At 36.2% G+C, this 22,249-nt stretch overlaps 6 protein-coding genes across 11 annotated transcripts in view; 5 read left to right on the forward strand and 1 right to left on the reverse strand.

The window, feature by feature from the left end:
* Nucleotides 1-220: 220 nt before the first annotated feature.
* On the forward strand, nucleotides 221-2,211 carry rhno1 (RAD9-HUS1-RAD1 interacting nuclear orphan 1). Its single transcript, XM_081363888.1, has 3 exons — nucleotides 221-370; nucleotides 696-891; nucleotides 983-2,211. Exons 2-3 carry the CDS (start codon nucleotides 712-714, stop codon nucleotides 1,640-1,642), a joined length of 840 nt encoding a protein of 279 aa, XP_081220014.1. The 5' UTR covers nucleotides 221-370; nucleotides 696-711; the 3' UTR covers nucleotides 1,643-2,211.
* A 711-nt stretch (nucleotides 2,212-2,922) lies between these two features.
* Nucleotides 2,923-6,088, forward strand: pex26 (peroxisomal biogenesis factor 26). Its single transcript, XM_081362669.1, has 5 exons — nucleotides 2,923-3,529; nucleotides 4,341-4,487; nucleotides 4,595-4,917; nucleotides 5,055-5,201; nucleotides 5,282-6,088. Exons 1-5 carry the CDS (start codon nucleotides 3,324-3,326, stop codon nucleotides 5,383-5,385), a joined length of 927 nt encoding a protein of 308 aa, XP_081218795.1. The 5' UTR covers nucleotides 2,923-3,323; the 3' UTR covers nucleotides 5,386-6,088.
* A 139-nt stretch (nucleotides 6,089-6,227) lies between these two features.
* usp18 (ubiquitin specific peptidase 18) lies at nucleotides 6,228-10,771 on the forward strand. Of its 5 annotated transcripts, none has more exons than XM_081363215.1 (11): nucleotides 6,259-6,331; nucleotides 6,414-6,513; nucleotides 8,179-8,272; nucleotides 8,372-8,508; nucleotides 8,585-8,664; nucleotides 8,764-8,898; nucleotides 8,972-9,067; nucleotides 9,799-9,948; nucleotides 10,032-10,184; nucleotides 10,312-10,346; nucleotides 10,497-10,771. In XM_081363215.1, exons 2-11 carry the CDS (start codon nucleotides 6,438-6,440, stop codon nucleotides 10,552-10,554), a joined length of 1,014 nt encoding a protein of 337 aa, XP_081219341.1. In that variant the 5' UTR covers nucleotides 6,259-6,331; nucleotides 6,414-6,437; the 3' UTR covers nucleotides 10,555-10,771. The 5 variants fall into 5 exon arrangements, with proteins under 5 accessions (XP_081219340.1, XP_081219343.1, XP_081219342.1 ...); XM_081363213.1 differs by having other exon boundaries at nucleotides 6,265-6,331; nucleotides 8,176-8,272; XM_081363214.1 differs by having other exon boundaries at nucleotides 6,228-6,513.
* Nucleotides 10,772-10,919: 148 nt separating this feature from the next.
* Nucleotides 10,920-11,834, forward strand: lyrm5a (LYR motif containing 5a). Its single transcript, XM_081363915.1, has 3 exons — nucleotides 10,920-10,994; nucleotides 11,245-11,322; nucleotides 11,500-11,834. The coding sequence occupies exons 2-3, from the start codon at nucleotides 11,278-11,280 to the stop codon at nucleotides 11,710-11,712; spliced, it is 258 nt and encodes an 85-aa protein (XP_081220041.1). The 5' UTR covers nucleotides 10,920-10,994; nucleotides 11,245-11,277; the 3' UTR covers nucleotides 11,713-11,834.
* Nucleotides 11,835-11,975: 141 nt separating this feature from the next.
* slc5a8 (solute carrier family 5 member 8) lies at nucleotides 11,976-15,410 on the reverse strand. The gene is made up of 10 exons (XM_081363892.1): nucleotides 15,256-15,410; nucleotides 15,040-15,180; nucleotides 14,804-14,933; nucleotides 14,596-14,684; nucleotides 13,866-13,975; nucleotides 13,711-13,778; nucleotides 13,543-13,629; nucleotides 12,513-12,712; nucleotides 12,341-12,444; nucleotides 11,976-12,253 (listed from the first exon to the last, which is right to left on the reverse strand). The coding sequence occupies exons 1-10, from the start codon at nucleotides 15,360-15,362 to the stop codon at nucleotides 12,105-12,107; spliced, it is 1,185 nt and encodes a 394-aa protein (XP_081220018.1). The 5' UTR covers nucleotides 15,363-15,410; the 3' UTR covers nucleotides 11,976-12,104.
* A 4,048-nt stretch (nucleotides 15,411-19,458) lies between these two features.
* Nucleotides 19,459-22,249, forward strand: part of utp20 (UTP20 small subunit processome component) — a 31,747-nt gene continuing 28,956 nt past the window's right edge. Inside the window, exons 1-5 of one of the 2 annotated variants that reach the window (XM_081363890.1) lie at nucleotides 19,459-19,623; nucleotides 21,050-21,130; nucleotides 21,227-21,293; nucleotides 21,456-21,588; nucleotides 21,662-21,850. In XM_081363890.1, coding sequence (XP_081220016.1) covers nucleotides 19,597-19,623; nucleotides 21,050-21,130; nucleotides 21,227-21,293; nucleotides 21,456-21,588; nucleotides 21,662-21,850 — 497 coding nt within the window. In that variant the 5' untranslated portion in view covers nucleotides 19,459-19,596. Of the gene's footprint in view, nucleotides 19,624-20,639; nucleotides 20,822-21,049; nucleotides 21,131-21,226; nucleotides 21,294-21,455; nucleotides 21,589-21,661; nucleotides 21,851-22,249 lie in introns of those variants that run through there. The other variant, XM_081363889.1, reaches the window with a different exon arrangement.

The following is a 22,249-nucleotide window of genomic DNA, read 5'->3' on the forward strand; positions in this document are numbered from 1 at the left end:
TGGTCATATCTGATTAATATTTCGTCGGTCTGGTCAATATTTTACACACTGATTAAAAATAATAATGGACATTTAAAAAAAAAAACACAATAAAGAATTTAAATATACTAAAAACTATTTGGACTCATCCTCCTTGACCAATCAAAACAACTGCCGGGCCACTAAGTCCCGCCTCTTGTGGTATTCCATTATTAGGCTAGCTAACATTCAAGCGCCACTTCTAGTTCTTCTGTTGGAGAGACAGGACTGTGTGAATGGGGGATGGACTTTCCCCACAAACACGAAGACGGTTTATCAAACTCTTTGTCAAATTTACATGGTCCAAAGAAAAAATACAATGCGAATGAGAAGAAGAAATACAAAGCGATGCGTGAGTATCGTCTAAGGTTTCATTGCATGCCATGTAGTTTATCCACGTGCGAACTTTCTCTATAGTTCAAAGTATCGCAACCACCATCATTGACTGAATTTCGAGGGTCAATGCATGAAACGTATGATAACATGCTAATAAGCCGTTTTGCATGAGTATCAAGGCTTTTAAGGCCCCTAAATGTTTTATTTGTCAGTATATCTGTCTTACAAGGTGTCTCCCTGCTTGACACATTAAATCGCACTGTCAGAACAAGTAGTAGTAGTAGTAACGACCGTTAGTAGTTTTCTCTGTCTCATGTGATATTGTTTTCATTTTAATGCAGCATATCATGTCTTCTAATGCCACGCACTTCACATAAGAAGAGACTGTTGAACCCGCACAAGTCTCAGCTGTTGTTTGTAGAGGCGCCCATCAATGGACCAAAGCATGAATATGGACCACAACTACGGAGTGCCATTCATCCCAGGTCATTTATATCTGAAAAACAACAGCAAAGTGGTGCACCATGTACCTCTTGGGTATGTGCATGCTTTGCAATCCTTACTTTTATGTTATGTGCTGAGTGAAGACTTTTTTTTATATAAACTGATGCATATTCTTTGTTTATAGGTGTCTCCACAGTTTAATTCACTTGAGACCACAACGTTTAGTCGAGAGAAGAGAGCTAACCAGGCAGCTACGAAAATCACAAACAAGGTGTCAGTTTTGGGTTTACCTCCGGCTAGAAAAAGAAGGGGCTGCAAATATACTCCCTTGTCCTTTGATGCAACCATAGGCCGTGAAAACCTTCATAGTTCATGGACGAAGAATGATAGGCTCGCTTCTTCAGACATTCATCAAAAGGAACTTGAGGAAACCTCAAGAAGAACTCAGTTTTCTCGAAAAGGGGTGGAGAGGAAGATGGCTGGACGGATTACGTCTGCTACCTCCAGGCGTACATGCATTTCATTCCGTAAAAATGGAAATGGAATGAATAAAGATTCCATTCACACACCCAACACAAGCACAGTTCCAGAACCACCAAATGTAGAGACGCCAGAAATGCCACACTTTTCCAGCACTTCTCCAACCAATGTTCAACATCTCCTTTTCTCATCAACTCAGGCAAAAACTCCTCCACGAACCGAGAACACAAGCATCCTGGAGAAGGACACGCCTGAGAAAGACTATGGGCTGAGGGTAACATGGAGACGGAGGAAAGGACTGATGAAATTATTGATTGACAGAGGTCAGCTTCTTCTGACAGATGTAGAAATTGCCAATGAGTGAAAATAGACCATGAGTGACAGAGGTCAGCTTCTTCTGACAGATGTAGAAATTGCCAATGAGTGAAAATAGACCATGAGTTAACCAAAATAGTTCATTTTTTATTTGTTTTGTTGTCAATACTGAGTTGATAAGATTTGGGCAATCGTGACTTACAAATGTGATAATTTAATATATGGACACTTTAGAAGTAAAAATTAAAGATGTAATTTTGACGTCCTCAGCCTTATTTTATGGAAGCACCTTTGTATTCTTTTGGACATCAGTGTATTATTTACTTAAATTTATTTTCCTAATGGCATTTGTTTACATTTGTGTGTGCAAGAATAATCTTCAATATTTTTATATTATCAATATTTTTGTTAAAGGAGAAAGTCTAAAATGTATTTATAAAATATATAACAAATTAGTAAAATATCTGATAAAAAAAATTGGTCTTCATAATTACCCTGCTTCCATTTGTGATATTTCACAGTCTTGACATTTAAAGGGGTCATGACATAAGAAATCAAATGTACCTTGAACTTTTGACAACTTCATAGCATTAAAACATCCTGCAAGTTTAATATCATAAAAAGTCTTCATTATAAACAAAGAATTTATTTAACTAAACTAAAAAAACGGCTTGTTTTGATATTGAGGGATCCATGACGTCAAATACATTTGCATATGACTGCCTCCAGAGCAAGACATTGATGAATAGTTATACATCATCACCCATTTGCATTCAGTCGTTTGACGACATGACATTATCTACACTGGATATGAGTGTTGTCACATTAAAATCAAATAGAACCTATTACAACCACTGACGCTGTCTACACTGGATACAGTATACAGATGCACGTTCAGTTTCTGACATGCTTCACGCACTTGAGTCTGTCGACAGGACAAATGGATAAATGAAAGAACATTTGCTTTTGCTTTTCCAGTTTAAACAGCTTGTTTGCGTCAGTATTGAGTCAGACTTCACAAGGATCCCAGCACAAGTGGATGGTTTATTTTAATGGCTTCTTGGATTGCGCGAGCATTTTGTTTTGTAAACGAGGCACAGTGTAATGGAGAATTTGAAAAGAAAGATGAAACTATTGGATCTGACAGCAGCTGCATCACAAACCGTAAGTAAATGATTTAATAATGCTTTATCTTTAAATTATGGATTAATATGGATATTTTCAAAACACTCGCGTGCAATAGCAAGTGGGTGTGTTCATACTGTTTCCTATAGCCAATCATAACAGTGGCCGTTAACTGATAAGACGTAAAGGAGCCATGCCTTAAAAACGGATAATTTCAGACATAACATATGTGAACCTCCTGGAATATATTAAAATAATTTTAAAATACCCATGCCATAATAACTTGAATTAAAAGATAGATTTCATGTATTTTGTTAAAAATCGTTTATTATTATTATAATTTTTTTATTCGCTATTATTATTATTATTATTTCGGTTTTGGTTTTTGTCGACTTTTAACTTTTGTAACTTTTAATTTGACGGGCATTTTCCCAGTCCTCCATTGCGGAAGTGGCGCTGTGTAACTGTTTTTGTTTACAGACTGGATATGATCCACGTGTAGTATTTAAATGAATTAATGGCATTGAGGGTTGAGATTGGATTATTTCAAATTATTTCTTCGATATTAAGTCTGTAATGCACTAAAAGCTCAACAGCAGTCCGTTATGAGGAGCAGTTCGTCCGTGTCTCTGGCGGGCGGTCGTGGTTCGGCCTCGGTTCGGCTGGTCAGCCCACCCGCGTGTCCTTTTGCGTCTCCGGTGGACGCTGCCGTTGAATATTTAATGGTAAAGAAAGACTTTCAGGCTGCTCTGTACACATGCGAAAAAGGGCTTGAGAGTTTGGGCTCTTCTGCAGAACAGGAGGAAAACTGGTGAGCAGTACTGGGTAGATTGTTACAAATTGTAGATAGTTTCTGATTCCAAAATGAACATTACAAAACAAAAATTGTTGTTAGTAATCCATTACATTACACATTTAAGACTTTTAACTTACTTTTGACCTTATCACATTCATTTTGAGTAAGAGAAGCTTGTAGCCTACCATATTGGTTTAAAAATACAAAGAGAAAGAAAATATTTTCCATTCTTTGTTATCAAAAAAATTAAGTGCATTAAATATTACATTCCTTCAAGGGTTCCCAGACTGGGTTCATGATGGAACTGCAGGGGGCAAAATAAAACACTTACAAACACTTGCTTTTTTGGTTTACCTGTTTGTCATGAGACCATTAACCGATATCAGAGAACCGTGAACTTGATTTTATTATTGACCTAACTTATTAATTTAAAATATCAGGGGGTAATTCATGTAAATGTATTAGGTTAGCTTAATAAGAGGTTCAGCTGACAAAAAAATTGGGGAATCCCTGCATTTCATGTAAATATGAAATGTGAATTTGTGTATTTTTTTGTGTGTGTTTGAAAGACAAAAGACAGTAATGCATGGTTAAATTACTCACTGAGTGATTATTCAAATAATAATTAATGTGTTTGCCAGGAGTTGATTAGATACTAATGTTTTAAGATGTAATATAATCTAATTACAAGTACTTTTTGGAATATGATTACATACCCAGCACTGCTGTCTGCTGGGGAGTTAAACTGACTGTTAACAGCTATTAACACTATGATGATTCATTAATTTACCATCTTTAATCTCATACTACATTTTTGTCTCCACAGCTTCAAGTATGCAGAGCTGAAAGCAGCTTTGACAATAGTGGGGATTCAAGCACTGGCTGAGCTCAATCAGTGGCGTGGAGTTCTGTCATGGGTTTTGCAGCAATATGGAGAAACAGAGAAAATTCCTGCCAAGATTATTCAAATGTGGTAAGAAGATTCTGCCATTTAATCTCACAAATAACATTAAATAGCAGTTTGAATGTGGGTGAAGTACCACAAGATAACTCCTAATGTAGATTAACTGTGTTTCACAGCATTCTGCTCTATGTGAAAGTGGGTGAACAGGCTGTAATGAAGGATGCGGTCTGTGATTGGCTGCACTGCTCTGGTAACATGACCCAGTCAGGCTTCAGCACTGTGGCTGAGCTGTATTTTCTCCACATACTGGTTCCGATGGGTCACACGACTGAAGCTCTGGAAATGCTGGAGAGCGATGTGGGTCGGGTGGCATTCAGTGATGAACAGAGACAAGCAGTCTGTAGTTTAGTAGACATTCACAATGAGAAAAATGGAGCATCGTCCAATTCAATTCCTGAATCTGTAGCAGTGGTGGCAACAACTAGTGCTTCAGAAAAAGGTGATTTACATTTATTTATTTATTTTGGAGTCAAAATGCTATATATCTATCTAACAAATTCTTTGCAGTATATTTAATTTCATTTTTATTGTAGAATATTCTTGCAAATAATGGATTCAACAATGTGTTATTGACAGAGAGATCAAACCAGCGACTGAACTCTATAATGAGGCTGTTATACAGAGGTCTCTCAGTAGCCAGTGTGAGAATTAGATCCATCTCTCTGCAAAGAGTTTTTCTGGCTTTAATGTTGCTGTATCTTCTTCTTGTCCGTATAGACCCAGGTAAGAGTCCTCTCTTTATGCAGTGCATTCTTAATAATTACTCTGATATTGACTGATCTGAAATAATGCTCTGCTCTCAGCTCTTCCCTCAGCTTTCCCATGGTTGCTCCGGCTGCATAGACTCCTACAGCAGACGTGGAACACCATGTTTGGACCTTATTACAGAGCCAACAACAGAAGTTAGAGTTACTGGAGTTGAACCGTTGAAATGTTGCCATCCAAAATTGTAATACTTTATAGATCCCCTGTGTTTGCTCAATTTTTTGGTGAATATAGTTATATTATAGATAAATCAAAGAATTATATCAAAGATAGTGCTGATAGCCTTAAGATAAATATTTAATGCAGATCACATGTAATTTAATTATATAATAAAATGTATATGTGAATATATGAGTTCCTGTGCATCTGTATTTGTACATGCAACTTTAGTGAATATATAGTCACGGTTAAGACTTAAGAAACTGTTAATTAAAAGTTGATTAATATGTACTTTTGAAATGTTATTTTATTTAATTAAGAATAAGAGGTTTATGTATATTAAACTATAAATAGCCTATATCTAAAAATGTGTATTAGAATTTCCTGATATTGATTTTGAAAATGTAATAGTGATTAATGTTTGTTAATAATAAAATAAAAGTTGGTTAACAACAAGTGACCAATGAGGTTCCATTTGTTCACTTTAGTTAACTACATTGACATGAACTAGCAATGAAAATAATTCTAAAGCATTTATTAACCTTAGTTAATATAAATGTAAACATTACTAATATATTAAAATCAAAGTTTGCATCTGTTAATATTATTTAAAAATTAGCTGACATGAAATAACAATTGTATTTTTATGAACTAGCGTGAACTAAACGAATAAATACTGTGACGTATATATAGTTCGTTATTTATTGTTAGCTAACTAACATTAACTAATGTAGACCTTAAGACCTTATTGTAATCTGTTAACAAAAGTTGTTTTAAAATGTTGCCTAATCATGTATTCTAAACGTGTTAGTTTCGTACTGTGACAGAAACTGACGCGTGAATTGAAACTGAAAGTAAACTCAGTCGTTTATGTCTGAAACTCGACTATATGCTACGAGTAAACCGGGAGCTGAAGTATCTTGAGGAAGGTAAATATTGCCTAAGCTTAGTTCAATTTAGTTAAATAAACTAATGCGCAGTTTAACGCTAACTGTGTCCACCACTGAGAAGCTGTCACACTGTTTACGTCTGTGAATGGGAGAGTTCTGGAGTAAAATGGCTCATCGACTATACAGCCGCTCCTCATCATACAGCTATTCCAGGGATTATGGTAAGTCAGCAGAGCTAACAGCAAACTCGCATTAAACCACACTCAAAAGAGATTTGGAATTTAATTTGCTTTTTCATTACATATAATGGTTAACGAAGTGCCGGTTTTGCTGTTAAAAACGCGAATAGGGTTTTCTTTTAAAGGGATAGTTCACACTAACATTAAAATCTGTCGTAATTTATTTACCCTCAAGATGTTCCAAACCTGTATGAATTTCTTTCTTCTGCTGAACACAAAAGAAGATATTTTAAAGAATATTTAAAGAAACAGCTGGGCCTCATTGACATCCATAGTATTTTTTTCCTACTAAAGTAAAGGCCCAGCAACTGTTTGGTTACTGACATTCTTCAAAGTTCAAATGATCTTCTTTTGTGTTCAGCAGAAGAAAGAAATTCATACAGGTTTGGAACAACTTGGGTGAATAAATGATGAGTGAACTAACCCTTTAAGTGTTCTTAGAACCAGTGACGTGCGGTCTGGGTAGGCAAACTAGGCACTGCCTACCCTGCCAAAATTCAAAAATAAAATTGTTTATTAAATAATAAACTTGTATTTGTATTTTTACTGTTTATTCTTGTGATTTATATATGCAATATGTGTGTTATGATGACAAATGTAGCAGTTACGCATAATCAAATAAAAAACAAATCGTAGAATAAGCAGTGCTTTTACTGTCCATTCATTGCAGACGGCAAGCGAAAAACCCATGTTGCGCATGCGCACTTCGATCCTGTATTCTTTAACATGTACGTAAAAAAGCACAACTCTGCTGTGCCTTTGGACGTAAATATGGTATGCCCGTAACATCTCCGTAACATATCAGACATGGACCAATTAAAATCGAGATATTACTGGACATTTGCGCAGCTAACGTCATTAACGTTACACCACAGCTAGCCTACATGCCTAATCCCCGCGCCAAATTCAAAGCCAAAATGACAGCACCGGAGTTAAAAGGCCGTCATCACAGAGTTTAATGTTTTAAATTGAGAACCAGAGACTTTGCAAACTGAAGGCCCGTAAAGACGAGTTTTACAAAGCTGTGATCGACGTCTTCACGAGGAAAGGGCGGCGGATGAATTTTATGTAGGCTACAAATAATCTACCGATTGGTGAGTCAAAAACTATTTTGGGCTTAATATTGAATTGATAAATATGGTTGAATTAATTCAAGCCATTTGCCTTCATATTCAATTGAGCAGTGTGTGATTTTACTTTTACTTTTGGCCGTTGTGCAACAATAAGGATTAATAATGGTTGCATTCTAATGCTGGAGTGGACATAAACTACTGTTACCGGTGTGTGCCTGTGTGCTGCGCTTGTGTGTGTGTGACGTGCGTGTGTGTGTGTGTGTGTGTGTGTGTGTGTGTGAGACGTGTGTGTGTGTGACAGAGAGAGAGAGAGATACATCCTGATTTGTACATTTCTTGATATGCCGCGCTTGTGTGTAACGTTTACTGTTATTATGTATTATTAGCCTAAACAATAAATCAGGTAATCTGGCTTTCATAACTCAGTGCCTAGCCTCTTTAAGACATCACCGCACGTCACTGCTTAGAACTGTAATTCAGTCTCCTGAACCATTTGTTTTTAAGTAAGTTATATGCACTGCAGAAACTAATGCTGGAACAAAATGATCTTAAATATGATTTGTTGTTTCAGAAGTGAGGGGCCTTTTGAACTACAGTCTGTCCTGTTGTGTTAATTCTCTGCTTCAGTCCTTCTCTGTCACCACTGAACTACTGGACATACTGAACAAGTAAAGCTCCATTATTGATTGATTATGCTGCACACTTGAAAACTAGCCATACTAAGACATGCTAAATCATTTAAAAAAAAAAATGCCTGTCATTTAAAGGTGGTATCCATCTGATGGGATTGAACAGAGTAACGTCCCACAGCAGTTAAAGAATGCCCTGCTAGCCATGAGGGATAAATCACATCCTGCTCCGCACAGAGTCTTCCTGGACAGCCTCTACCGTCACGCCATACGACGTATGCATCATATCACCCTAAAATTGTACTTATGAAAATAAGTGTCATTCTGAGTGTATTCTGTTTTGTGCTGTAGGAGGCACTCAACAGGATGCGGATGAAATATTCCACATTATCCTCAATCTCATCCAGAAACAGATTACTGATCTTTGCTTGGTGGGTTTGCATTAAAAATGAGGTGCACATATGTTGTTTAGTGTGAACTGTGTAAATGAGAATATTCAATTCTATATGTTAATGTCTTCATCCTTTCAGGCTCAGGAAATCCGCAGTCTCTATGAGATAAAGGTGGAGACACAGGTGCAGTGTTCAAAATGCTCATTCATTCAACGAGAACCCAGCTCTCTTTTCAGCCTTCCTTTGGCGATCCGCGAAAGTGAAAACACCCTGGTAAACAAGTTAAACATTCATCAATTATGTTTTGTCAGTATATCAGTAATACCATTGTTCTTATGTTCTTCAGGAGCGCTGCATAAACTCTTATTTCCAGCTTCAAAACCTGGAGAATGGTGAGGAGCACTACTGTAACCAGTGTGAACAGAAGCAGCCGTCCACTCATGTGTGTGCTTTTAGTTTATTTTTTTTTGTCATTATCAAACTGTATAATATTTCGTAATGTACATTTTTGACAGTTTAGAAATGTTTTATGTTAGCAGGTAACGGAAGTTGCAATAGTCTTTTCTTCTCTATTCTGATATACAGTATATCCAAGTGAAACAACTTCTCGAACAAGAAAAAAATATAGGGCAGGACTGGATCTTGTCCACTAACTGTTTGGATGGTAGTGGTTTGCTATTGGTCAGTCTCATGTGATTGACAGGTTGTCACGCCCTCACGCCATTAAACACATCATCAGAGAAGAGTAGAGATGCAAGAGGGAGGGGAAGTTATTCTGATTAAAGATTATGAATGAACATGAATCATTTACAATAAATTATGTAATATTCCATAATAGCAAAATAAATGTATATTTCCTGATTGTTTTATGCGGTAATATGGCAATTTCAAGTAAGACTTTAGGTTGTACTTTATTTTACAGTGCGTGCACTTACATGTACTTACATGTACTTAGAAAGTATTAGGTAATACAAGGTAATGGGTTAAGGTTATGTTTGGTTCAGGGTTAGTACCAAGTTATTACCCAGTTATTGCAATTCCCAATAAGTACATATGAACGATAAAGTGCTACCAGATTTTAAATTTATTTCAGCACACGAAACAATGCATGACTCTTTTGAGTTAATTGTTATATTTTCTGTTTTTTTTTTTTTTTTTTTTTTTGACATGTAGGGACTGAAACTCGTCTCATTGCCTCTGATCCTGTGTGTCCACTTGAAAAGATTCAGAAACGATCGTGGCTTCACCAGGAAACTCCACAGCAAAGTCACCTTCCCTGATCATTTTAACACAGGCATTTTTGCTGCAGGACAATCGGAAAATGCATGTGTAGTATATATTTTGTAAAGATTAATAGTCATAATAATAATTGTATATATTCTTAAATTGTTGTATCCTTGTTTTAGGTTGCGAATGATTCTCCCAGGGCTGATGAGCATTACAGTCTCTATGCAGTAATAGTTCATATAGGATCTGCTATGTCTGGACACTACACTGCTTTCATCAGCCCAACTCAGGACCAGACGTGGTACTATGCTGATGACAGTTGCGTGCAACCAGTAAGAGATAGAGACCGACGAGAAACAGAAGAATCTGAACTAGATTGTATTGATATGTATTTTGGTGTAGTAATTATTTATTGATATGTATTTTGGTGTAGTAATTATTTTCATTCATTTGTCTCAGGCCACCTGGGCAGACGTGCAGAACACATATAAAGGGTAATTCTTGACCTATATAGCCTACTAGTCATCTTGTCACAGACACTTGTGTGCAAAAGGGAACAACAAAAACACAGATCTGCTAAATAATTATTACTTTATTCACTTTGCAACATCAGTTTTTGATTATAATTTTGTATACCGTTCTAGATACAGCACGGCCTACTTGCTTCTGTACAGGAAGAAGAGCTGCGATTCATCTGGATAACCGTTAGGAACACGGCAGTACTGAATATTCCAAGAATAGGACCAAAGTCTATTTATATTTTGTGTATTATTATTATATGAAGAGAGGTGTGTAAGAAAAGTATAATCTCATGTTGATTGGGGTTTATGTAGGACAGTATTTTTGGATCTGATTAAGCTATTTTGGAAGTGATTATATTGTGGTGTTTATGGATATTGTTCAATAAAAATATATTTTGAAATAATGTTGCCTGTGATCTCAAATTATTGCTGAAGACATAAAAACATGGAATAAAAATAATTTCGAGTTAAATGACTTTTATTTTGAAAAATGCGACCTGGCTTTTATTTTGAGAAGCAGACATCGCGCTTCCAGGGTCCTCCAGAATTATTTTGAAAAGCATCCATGTCATGGCATTTCCCCCGCACGTCCTGGCAAACACCTCTGTCATGGTCTTGTAGGTGAGCAAACACTGTAATAAAGCAGCCTATTTCTTACAGAAAAACTTACCCAACTGAACATTATGTTTTCCCCTCAGTACGTCGGCATTTAGTACCCTATTAACGTATAACCTACCATAACCGTACAATATAAATGCATAGACTGCAAGGGGAATTTCAGTCCACATTCTTGTGTGTAATTGTGTGTTGCATGCTGCTATTGGATATAATATATTGTTGTGTATTATTGTTTGTTCTTCGTCTGTTTTAGGTTTATTCTCAGGACCAAGAGAGAGAAGTTAAAATGACTAATCCACTGAGAGGAGAGGTGATCAGATTGTACAAAAATGTAAGTATCATCTTCTGACAGTTTCCTTCTGCTTTCTTGTAACAACTGATCTTTATGAAATATTGGTACTTAATGTCATCTTTTTTAGACACAACTTTGCATGGCAGCAGAGTCACAAGATGTGTAAAATTGTAATAATGACTATATTGCTTTGGTTATTCATTTGTTTTTCTGCAGCTTTTGTATCTTGGACGGGAATATCCAAAAGGCACTATATACTTCAGGGAGCGTCTTAAAGCCGCCTTCATGAAGAACAAAGACGTCACCGATCCTGAGAAAATACAAAAGCTGATTGACCGTGGAGAATTTGTGATCAAAGAACTCGAGGCACTTTACTTCCTCAGGAAATACAGAGCAATGAAGAAACGCTATTACGAACCAGAGCATTAATCAATAATGTTTTCTGTCACAAGTGCCAGACTATATGTGTCTCAAAAGTTTTTGAAAATCTGTATCTGATGTGTTGCACTATAACAGATTTGGACATAAACGTTTCTTTTTCACTATTACTACATCTTTGTTACATTTAGCTTTTTATTGTAATGAAAGTGACATGTTTCTTAATAAGTATGTATGTTTATTTAAAGACCTTTCAGTTTAATGGTGTTTTAAGGAAGTGTTTGAGTAGATAACTCTACATCACAGAAAGCGAGGTTGGTTTTTCCAAAAGATTTCTCCAGCTCCCGCACCAGGTCAAGCTTGCCCGAACTGCCGGAAACCTTTTAGTGCAAATAATTCAAAATGGAAAAAGTTATGGGAATAATGTGAGTATATATGTCAATTTATGCATATATACACACACACACACACACACACACACACACAATAAAATGTATACTCACTTTTTCTTTAAATACATTGTAGGCTTTGTAGCAGGTGAGGTCCTCTTTTGATAGCAGGAGTCCAGGCTGCAGTTTCGTCTGTCTGCCCCCTTGGAGACACAAATTTAGAAAACATCAGTTACTCTGAACAATGACAGCATTATGCAGAGTGCTTCACATGTCGGAATGTCTCATACCCGAAAGTATGCTGATAACAAGCCCTACGGCGATGACTGTCACGGTCCCCAATGGGCCGAAGTACAGGTATGAGAGCGAGTACCAATTATCAGCCAGGAAAGGCCTGTTGAGAAATGGATCTCGTTACATATCAGCCAATAGATTTTGGCTCTAATGATTTTCACAACCCACCTTTGTAGATTCTTCCCTTTCATTAGGAAGTCGTCCATGTTTGCAGTCCAGTTAGTGCCTTCTGGTGCCATTGAGAAGTTACAGCCGTGTGTCATCAGAGGCAACGGTCTGCTGTTCTCTGGTTGCGGAGGGTATATCTGTGCTCCAATGCACACCCACAGTGACAGCGCCAAACCAGACAGCAGCCCTGCCAAACCTCCCTAAAACAGACACTTTCCATTGTAATGAACACTATATTTTAGCATTTTATTAAGAAAATGCACATTAGCCTGATTTTTATTGCTTTTCAGGGTTTCTTTAGGTCTTTCAAAGGTCTTTAGTCTAAATTCATCCTTACACAAATTAAGTTCTTAAAAGGTCTTATATCTGAGGAGAAAGGTTTTAGGCCTTAGTTCAGGACATTAAAGTGGTTTCTTATAAACATTGCCTTGAAAAAAACATTACTGGTGTGCATCTTGAGACAAAACAATGGCACTGACATATTTTAAGATATGCCAGTGCAAATTGCTTTCAGTTAAAACCGCTCAAACATGCATTTTAGTCTGGGACTAGCTTTAAGCTTTGTCTGTGAAACCGGGGGGAAATGTTCTTTACTTGGTCTTAAAGAAGTCTTAAATTTACCTTCATAAAACCTGTTTTTTCCCATCACGTATTTTAATAATCACCATTAATTAGTATCATTCAAATGCTTAAACATTCGGACATTGCTTTACCATGGAAATTATACTTTAATACTTTTTAGCGTGCTCAACGTCAAATTTGAAACACAACTTGGTTAGACATATAGCTTGGATTTTCTAGCAATTTTAGAGTCAAATAAATTATTAAAACATTTACATTTTGAAATAGAAATGTTTAGTTCAGTACATTTGCTACAGTAAACAAACTTCTATAACTTTTTTTTCACATTGAAAAGAGAACAACCTAGGTCTGTATTTCAAAACTTCATAAATTCTAACCAAGCCAAGTTCAGATCTACGTTCAAAAAAGGGGGGTGACGTTTATCGGGTTAAAATCTAGCCATAATAACCTTTGTGTTGGCGCATGAAAACAGGACACCAAGAGAAAAGAGGCCAAGTAGAGGTCCGCCAATCACTCCTACAATACTAATTGTGGCCTGTTGAGGGACAAACAGACAAATTAGGGTTATGCCATCATTTGCCCTGTAATTTTCACACATAATTCATCAGTAACCCACCTGTAGCATCCCTCCCATCAAAGATGCAAGACCAGCCATTCCAATGCACACGGCACCATAAAACACACCTGTGATTAGGAAACATCATCCAGTTTAGTAGTTGGAATCACTGATTATTTGTTAATGAACTCTAAATGAAGAATATAATTGCTCACTCATGCCCTTTGAAGCCCAGGATAGCTGTCTCTCTGACAGACTGAGGTACGGACACATCAGATCTGTAATAGTTACCGCAGCCAAAGCATTTACACTGGAGGAGACTGTACTGTAGAGAATAAATATAATACATGCTCAAGAAATGCTAATGTGAAGCATTTGGTATAGGCGTTGAAAGTAAATATCACTGAACTCACCCACATGCCTTTCATTCTTGCATTACAGTGAGGTCTCATTTGTTAACATTAGTCAATGCACTGTAAAACAAAGATTGTGTGCATTATAGCTAACATAAACTAACAATGGGCAATAGGTTTAAAAAAAAATGTTTTATTGCTTGTTCATGTTAGTTCACAGTGCATTAATTAATGTTAACAGATACAACTTGTTAAAATTAACCTTAACCAAAATTTATAAATGCTGTGGAAGTATTCGTTGCTAGTTCATGTTAACTCAAATGATGAGTGTTTTCATTATGACTTTTTCATTTTCATTCTGTTCCCTCACAACGAAACTATTGTAACATTTTAGAAGAATAGCTTGAGTGATATAGTTTAATGGCACTTTGTCCTTTTTGAGCCATATTTTCATTATATCGCAAAGAGCTGCTTGGACATTCTGCTAAATGTCTTCTTTTGTCTTCTACAGAAGGATATGGGTCTCGAACGACATGAGGGTCAGTAAATAATGATGAAAGTACTTTTTGTAGGTGATCTGTAAAGAACAAACCTTAAAGTGCCACTATATGCTGCTGCCACGAACAGTCCTGGCAGACCAGGGTATTCGCTCAGGATGTCCAACACCAGGTATGGCATAAGCTTATTGTATATTATAGAGAGAGACATTGATGTTGCATATTGATTGGTAATAGCATCAATAATAACATGCACAGATTATAATGTTGTTACATTTGAGATGCATGTGGTTTGTGGCGTACCTGGTCTTGTGCAGACACCTTATTTGCTGTCCATGGATCACAGTTCTTATAAACGGAGTATAAACACAAGCCACAAAATACTGAGCATAGTGAAATAGCCCAGAGAGACACTAAATTAATGTATAAGGCCCTGGATGTCGACAAAAACACACATACACAAACACACAAAAGGGTTCAGTTACACATTGCATCCCTTTCAGTGTGAATCTGAGAATAATTTTTTGTGCAATGCTCACATTTTGGCATGGAACAGGGACTTGCATGATATGTATCTCTGTACTTGAGCTTGATTGATGCCATAGACGCTGGTCCAGAGGAACGTCCCTCCTATTGTGATGCTCCAGAATGTGTGTCTCCTCAGAGGGTTTGGATCGAAGCTGAGAGGGTTGGACACAATATGAGAAAGAGTTTAATTATGCATTTCTGTACCTGTCAGTCATGTCACAACTTACTCCCATAGGTTAAGCCGGCCGCCCTGAGCAGAGTCACTGATGATAGTGGAGATCCCGCCCTGCAGAAGCACTGATTGGACGATGACAGCCAAAAGACCAGCCAACATGATGCCAACCTGGAACACGTCCGTCCACACCACCGCCTTCAGACCGCCCTGCAAAGGTAGAGACAGTTCTATGACAGTTAAATGAAATGACAGTTCATTTCAGCCTTTTTCACTCCAAGGCCCCCAGTTGTCCACAACAAAATTTGAAGACTCTGTGACTTTTCCAGTTGTTTTTGTTAAGTGAATAAGGATTATAGATAAGGATTTTTTCTATATTCTCAAGTGAAAATAGACTAAAATCATAGTTCGAATTACAGGGGGTACTGGGGGGTACTATACCCCCTAATGAAGACCTAGTACCCCCCAAAGGGACAGAAATATCAGGTTTGGGGGGGTCAGATCATTTTTATGATATTGTGAAAAAATATAATTACAGTTACAATACAAGTCAACTCCTATTTTCACTGTAGGAACATTTTAATGTAAAGCGATTTCAGACGCCCCTATTGTGGACCGTACCATTTTTAACCACTGTGGCGCTAGAAGCATAGAAGCCTCGCGCAGGTTATATCCAGGCGTCTCGCGCGCTGATGATCGCGGCTGTGGTGTGCGGCTCGTTCGCGGTGGTCGCGACACTCATCGGCATGCAGTGCTCGAAGGCCGGCGGGGAGAACTACCTCCTGAAGGGCAGACCCGCCGGAACCGGAGGCGTACTCTATACTCTTTGACGGAGATAGAGAACGACTTCAACTTCTCAAGCAAGTGTCAACGTTGAATGACAAAACGCTAGTTTCATAAAGTATCATTCTTTTCAACATTCCTTATTTGTATATTCAAAAATATTTAAAATAATCTAATTTAATACAGTTATAATTTTTCAATCAAAATTATTTAATTTTATTGGTAACAGTGTCTAATTATTTTAATTGAATATATTTATCAAATTTAAGAATGTTAAGAGTGTTTTCAAACAGTGATGTAATGAAACAATTTAAGTAAAGCCTCTGTTTAGGCTATTAAGGAAATGTAATTTTGCCAAAAGAAGAACTTTAATTTTAAATAAATGTTCATTTTAAATCAGCCTACTTCAGTGTGATATGTGGTAACATATTATCATGCTTAACACTGAGAATTTGAATAATTGTAATGTGCTGATCAGATGCAGATATCTAAATCAAAGAATATGGGCGGTTTGCGGGTGGATTATGTAAGGGATAATGTATAGAGAGGCGGTCGTTATAGCGAATAACAAGCCCGACAGGCTGAACGAGACCCCGACGCGTAGCGGAGGGGTCTTGACAGCCTGAAGGGCTTGTTATTCGCTATAACGACCGCCTCTCTATACATTATCCCGCTTATTACATGGCTACCAACAAAATAAATAATTAATTTGACACAAATTATTGATTTAAAAAGGAGTTTATAGTTTTAAAAACGATTGTATTGCTTCCGCCAAAGAAAATAGTCCGTTCCGCGTCCATAGCAACGCGCTGTTTTTCATGGCAACGGTCTGTTATAGCTCGCAGCGGTCTGTTATCGAGAAATAACAGACCGCATTCTACATTGGAATTCAGCCAAGCCATGTAATAATTATTTTTAATAGTGGATTCGGGGGACTCAAAGTGCAGCAGATTAATGAATTTATCTTTAAAATGTACAAAATTTTCTTCCGGGGGGGTATGCCCCCGGACCCCCCTAGAGATACCAAGCTCCACCAACAAAATAATGTGGGAAACACATTAGGCTATATGATGATCTACAAAAAAATAAACATTTAATTATATTATTAATAAAATAGCCTACATTATTAGGATTTTACCACCTCCGCCTCATTTTAAGCCAGGAAAAACTCTGAAATAGGCAATAGGCTTCTTGTAAAGGTATTACTTTTACTAGTAATTAGAATGGTATTTCAGTGCACTTAACTTCTAACTTTGGGGAGTTGATCAAACCAGTTCTCTTTTGGATATATAATAACAATGAGATATTCTATAGCCTTCTGATTATCAGTTTGTCAATGTTGCATATTTAGACCTTGTATGTGTTGCACAACACATGTTGCACTTGGCGATCACGGTGGGGATTGATATGGTAGTGGACCATGATGGTCATAGAAGAAGTGAAGGAGTAGTACCCCCCAATTATGGTGGGTTAATTCGTACTCTGACTAAAATACCTTTTGAAAGTAACTTGATACTTCAAATAAAGATTGTATCAATAACATTGTTACACCAGTAGGTGGCGACAAGTGACTTTTTTTATTTTATTTTTTATTTTACTGTTATATGTATTTATTGTATGATATAATGTTTATTTTTTCTATGATGTGAAGCACTTTGGATACCTGACGGTTGTTTTAAAGTACTATACAAATAAATGTTGATTGATTGATTGATTGACTGTTAAAGGTATAGCGGAGGATGTTTTACTTCCTGGTGGGTAACCTATACTATTGGTCCTCGTAATTGTCAATCATTCTGGTGAATCAATTAAACTTTTGAAAAAGTGGAGAGGGCGGGTCTTATCTAAAATTTGGAAAGATCCTCCTCTATACCTTTAAAACTTGTCATTGAATCATTCATTCAAGAGATTCAATTAAAAAATGCTGATTAATGAAGCAATTGAAGTCTTTATGAGCGATTCATTGAATCATTCATTTAAACCGTTTAAAAAATACTACCAATAATTTTGAACAAAACGAAAAATTATGATTCTCAGTTTATTTAGATTCGTGCAGTTCTCTTTTACTAACTTACTAATGAACAGTAGAGAGTGCAGACGACTCCAGTCGACATGACGGCACCCCAGAGATCCACTCCTGTGACTGAGACAAGAGAGAGAGGAGAGAGTTCACTTGACCATAGAGTGCTGCACATTATCAAGCGTACTTGTTACACCATGCACTCCACAAATAATGCAGTTTGACTTTACACTCTTAAAAGATAAAGGTTCTTTATTGGCATCTATGATTCCATGAATAATTTCAATTGCACAAAAGGTTTATAGTGAAAAAGGTTCTTTAGATTATCAAAATGTTGTTTATATTTAGAAATAATGGTTTTACCTTGGTTTAAAGCCAATGCTGGAGCATAAATAACCAGACCAGTGTAAAGTACCTGAGAAGAGATGAAAAATATTCTAAACTACATTAAGTTTACTGTATGATTTAGTGAGACTGATAATAGCAAGAAAAAACTCACAGTCTGAATGATAAACAGGACTGTCCCAAAAAGTCGAATTACTTTATTGTAACGCATCTCCAGATACTGCAAACAGAGGGGAAATTAGTTACATTGCAGTTGCTTTTTCATCTGAATGAATGCATTATTGACACATTTTAACATCATTAATATGTTTTATCTTTTTTATATAAAATAAAGTTACTATTTTAGATCAGCAACAGTATTAGTTTAGTTTTTGTTTCAGCTTTAATATTATTTTGAATGAGCTTTTATTTTAATATTTTTAGTTTTTAGTCATTCCATTATGTTTTTGTCATTTTATTATAGGTTTAATTAGGTTCAAATTTATTTTAATTTTATTTATAAAATATAGTTTTATTTTAGTTTTGGTTAGTTTAAGTTTTTATTTATTTCCAGTTCATAATTTTAGTGCTTTAACTTAACCTTTTTTCAGTTAAATACCAGTGCAACATTTCATTTTTATTACAATTAACAGAAATGTTTTGTTAGTTAATGATAATAACCTTGATTATATATGTTTTATCTTTAATATATTCAATAACGTTACCATTTTCAAACAGCAATGTTGTTATTTTAGCATTTATTGTTATATTTTTTGTTTTTGTGTTAATTTTAGTTTAATTTTTAGCAATTGTGCTTTTGTTATTAAATTATGTTTCTTACATTTCTAATTTTCATTTAGTTTAGGGTTTTTTTCCAGCTCCATTTCAATTAACATAAATGTTTTTAATCTGAGTTTTAGTTAACGATAACAACCCTGAATTCAGCAATAAAAGGTGTTTATGCCAAATTTTCCTTCCAGTTCAGTTTTCTCTCATCTCACCTCATAGGTGCTGGTTATACCCAGTCTGTAGAAGATTGGCAGGAAGATCTCAGAACTAACAGCCACCATCAGAACATAAGAAAAGCAGATGAGGATGAAGATTGCTCCGTACTGATACACCTCTACCGGGGTCCCCAGAACGGTGATGGCCGACATGAAGCTGGCCGTCAGGGACAGGGCCACCGGTACCGCCGTCATACTCCGTCCGCCCACCAGAAAGTCTGCGGAGCTGCTCTGACCTCCTCCGGCGAAGGCGTAATACACCCCGATGCCTGCTGAGACGACCAGCATTAAGGTGAAGACCACATAGTCCCACACACTGAAGGAGGGTCCACTTGACATCTTGGTGCACGTCTGAATTTCTTTAGCAGGATCTCTTGATATTAGGTCAGAGATGAGAGTCTGAGGAGCCTCTTTGCAGTGCGGTCAGTCAGAGAGAGTGACTGTTCCTGGAGCTGCATGCTTGTCATCATCCCACCCGTATCATATTCATTCCTACTTACAGCATTTGGGCTGGAATGATTTTTTTTCTCAGTAATTAGATAATGTGTTTATTCTTGTGTGTGAGACTCCCTATTTATTACAACAAACGCAGCCTAATGTTATTAACCTTAATAATATTTGTATGTATATGTAGAGGTTAAAGTAATACAACTTCGGTACCTATGTATATATATATATATATATAAAATATTTGGTATTTTTTATATTTTTATCTCATAATTTAGATATATATTTCTGTATTATTATACATCATTCAACTGAAAACCCTTGGTAGACCAAGTGTTATTTTAGTAGGACTATCAGTGAGATGATATAGTTTTTATTGATATTTTGAAATCATATTCAGTTTTATGTTTATATTTTCCATTTTCATTTTAATTTCAGTTTAAGTTTAAAACATGTTGTTGGGTTTTTGTCAAGTTTTTTTTTTTTTTTTTTTTTTTACAGATAACAAAGGTGAATGAATACTGTAATAATGTCTTTCTATAGTTTTTATACATTTTTATTTCAGTTTTAGTTTTAATTTTTTTAGTACATCAAGGTAAACTAAATAAAACAGGAAATGTTGCCTTGGCAAGTAGCTGAAATAAAATAAGTTTTGTATATATTTTTTTTAATGGTTTTAGTTTTAGTTTCAGTTGTAATAATAACATCCCTCCCCTGGTATAAACGAAGAAAACAAATTTTTTTTTTGGTAAAAAATTAAATAAAAAATGAAACAAGGCATGATCTTCCCTAATGCACTTCTAAACGTAATAAGACTTTTCTTTTGAAATACAGTAAAAGTCTACTTTTTACCCATAATGCATCATTCAAGATGGCGATTCCCTGATACGGCATGTGTATCAACAATTTCACAGCAATTGATAACTCATCTTGTTTTTTAAACCACGGAATACTCTTAATTTTTGTATTTGGTCGTGACATAATACAGCAAAATGAAGCTCAAAGCTAAGCCCCCATCTCATAAATCAGAAAACACTTTTCGCGTAAGTTTATTGAGCAACGCATGCTGGAGACTCCTGCTCATGCGTCTGACAAACATTAAAATGTTTTATTTCATAAACATATCAAAACGAATTTTACATATTGAATTGGGTCGATATAAGTATGTGCTGTAATCATTACCTTTTCATTTGTAAAGTTCATTATACCCCTAGTGTAATGCGAGGAAGTTTCCACTCAGTTATGATATCTCCATATCTTTTATTTTCCAGTTTGCCACGTTTTCTGAAAGGCTCGCAAAAGTAAACATTGATGTCATTCATCGCATTGACAGGACTGGAAGTTATGCTGAGGTATGAGTCTTGTTTATATCAGATAACATAACTTATTGTTAGCAACATTATAGTATTTAATGTGGTTTTGATTAATTCTGCTGCTTATTTTCTCAGGAGGTAGAAACTTATTTTTATGAAGCCCTAATAAAATGGAAAGACTTGAATTTGACCGAACACTTCAGTAAGTAACCATATAAAATGACAAAATACACTGTATATTTTGAGGATATTGTACATACTGTTAATTTAATGTGTGAGCTGTACATCCTGTAGTGTCATGTATATGGTGTAGTGACATTAAAGTGATTTGCGTTGAGTATTAAACTAATCATCTGTTCTACAGTGATGTTTTTTCGAGAAGTGTCAAGCAAGAGTCAGTCTTTCAACATGCTGGTGTTTCACCAAAATGTCATTGTGGAGAGTCTGAAGACCCACCTGTCCGTGAAGAACAACATGGCTTACCAGCCTCTTCTCGAGTAAGTTCCTCTCAAGTCTTTCTTTAAAATAAACAGACCAACAAAGCCATGCTAACCCCACACTTGCTTTCAGTCTTGTAATTCAACTGGCTCGGGACCTCCAGATGGACTTTTACCCCCACTTCTCTGATTTCTTCATCATCATCACGTCTATACTGGACACACAAGACCCTGAGGTGCTGGAATGGGCCTTCACGTGTCTGTCGTACCTGTACAAATACCTGTGGAGGTTGATGGTGAAAGATATGGACAAGATATACAGGTGAGTAGTAGAAATAAACCCTAGTAAATTATATTCCAGATTATTCTGTGTCAGACTTTTTGATCTCAGCTGGATGTTTGGATTCTCAGTCATAGTTTATAGAATTATAATGTGTAATTAGTAACACTTTACAAGAAGGTGTCATTAGTTAAAATTAGTTTTTAACTCAACTCTGGCCCTCGAGGTCCCCTGTCCTGCAGAGTTTAGCTCTAACCTAGAGCAAACACACTTGAACATGCTAATCAAGGTCTTCAGGATTACTAGAAACCTACAAGTGAGTATGATCAAGGTTGGAGGAAAGTGTATCTCGAGGGCCAGAGTTGAGAACCCCTCATTTAACCTGTTAACTGTCAGTCTCAGGACTTTTGGCACATTTTTTTGCCCCATCACATATTTTAG

The sequence above is a fragment of the Scardinius erythrophthalmus genome (assembly GCF_964197995.2).
Source record: "Scardinius erythrophthalmus genome assembly, chromosome: 4".
Lineage (NCBI taxonomy): Eukaryota > Metazoa > Chordata > Actinopteri > Cypriniformes > Leuciscidae > Scardinius > Scardinius erythrophthalmus.

What these genes read in the sequence shown, in the direction of transcription:
- rhno1 (XM_081363888.1), top strand. Translation starts at nt 712, where the DNA reads ATGCCACGCACTTCACATAAGAAGAGACTGTTGAACCCGCACAAGTCT. An exon ending in GTGCACCATGTACCTCTTGG is followed by an intron (nt 892 to 982) that starts GTATGTGCATGC and finishes CTTTGTTTATAG; the next exon opens with GTGTCTCCACAGTTTAATTC.
- pex26 (XM_081362669.1), top strand. Translation starts at nt 3,324, where the DNA reads ATGAGGAGCAGTTCGTCCGTGTCTCTGGCGGGCGGTCGTGGTTCGGCC. An exon ending in GCAGAACAGGAGGAAAACTG is followed by an intron (nt 3,530 to 4,340) that starts GTGAGCAGTACT and finishes TTGTCTCCACAG; the next exon opens with CTTCAAGTATGCAGAGCTGA. An exon ending in GCCAAGATTATTCAAATGTG is followed by an intron (nt 4,488 to 4,594) that starts GTAAGAAGATTC and finishes TGTGTTTCACAG; the next exon opens with CATTCTGCTCTATGTGAAAG.
- usp18 (XM_081363213.1), top strand. Translation starts at nt 6,438, where the DNA reads ATGGGAGAGTTCTGGAGTAAAATGGCTCATCGACTATACAGCCGCTCC. An exon ending in CTACCGTCACGCCATACGAC is followed by an intron (nt 8,509 to 8,584) that starts GTATGCATCATA and finishes TTTGTGCTGTAG; the next exon opens with GAGGCACTCAACAGGATGCG. An exon ending in ATGACAGTTGCGTGCAACCA is followed by an intron (nt 10,185 to 10,311) that starts GTAAGAGATAGA and finishes CATTTGTCTCAG; the next exon opens with GCCACCTGGGCAGACGTGCA.
- lyrm5a (XM_081363915.1), top strand. Translation starts at nt 11,278, where the DNA reads ATGACTAATCCACTGAGAGGAGAGGTGATCAGATTGTACAAAAAT. An exon ending in TGATCAGATTGTACAAAAAT is followed by an intron (nt 11,323 to 11,499) that starts GTAAGTATCATC and finishes GTTTTTCTGCAG; the next exon opens with CTTTTGTATCTTGGACGGGA.
- slc5a8 (XM_081363892.1), bottom strand. Translation starts at nt 15,362, where the DNA reads ATGTTGGCTGGTCTTTTGGCTGTCATCGTCCAATCAGTGCTTCTGCAG. An exon ending in CTGGGCTTCAAAGGGCATGA is followed by an intron (nt 13,779 to 13,865) that starts GTGAGCAATTAT and finishes TCCTAATCACAG; the next exon opens with GTGTGTTTTATGGTGCCGTG. An exon ending in AAAGGGAAGAATCTACAAAG is followed by an intron (nt 12,445 to 12,512) that starts GTGGGTTGTGAA and finishes ATTTCTCAACAG; the next exon opens with GCCTTTCCTGGCTGATAATT.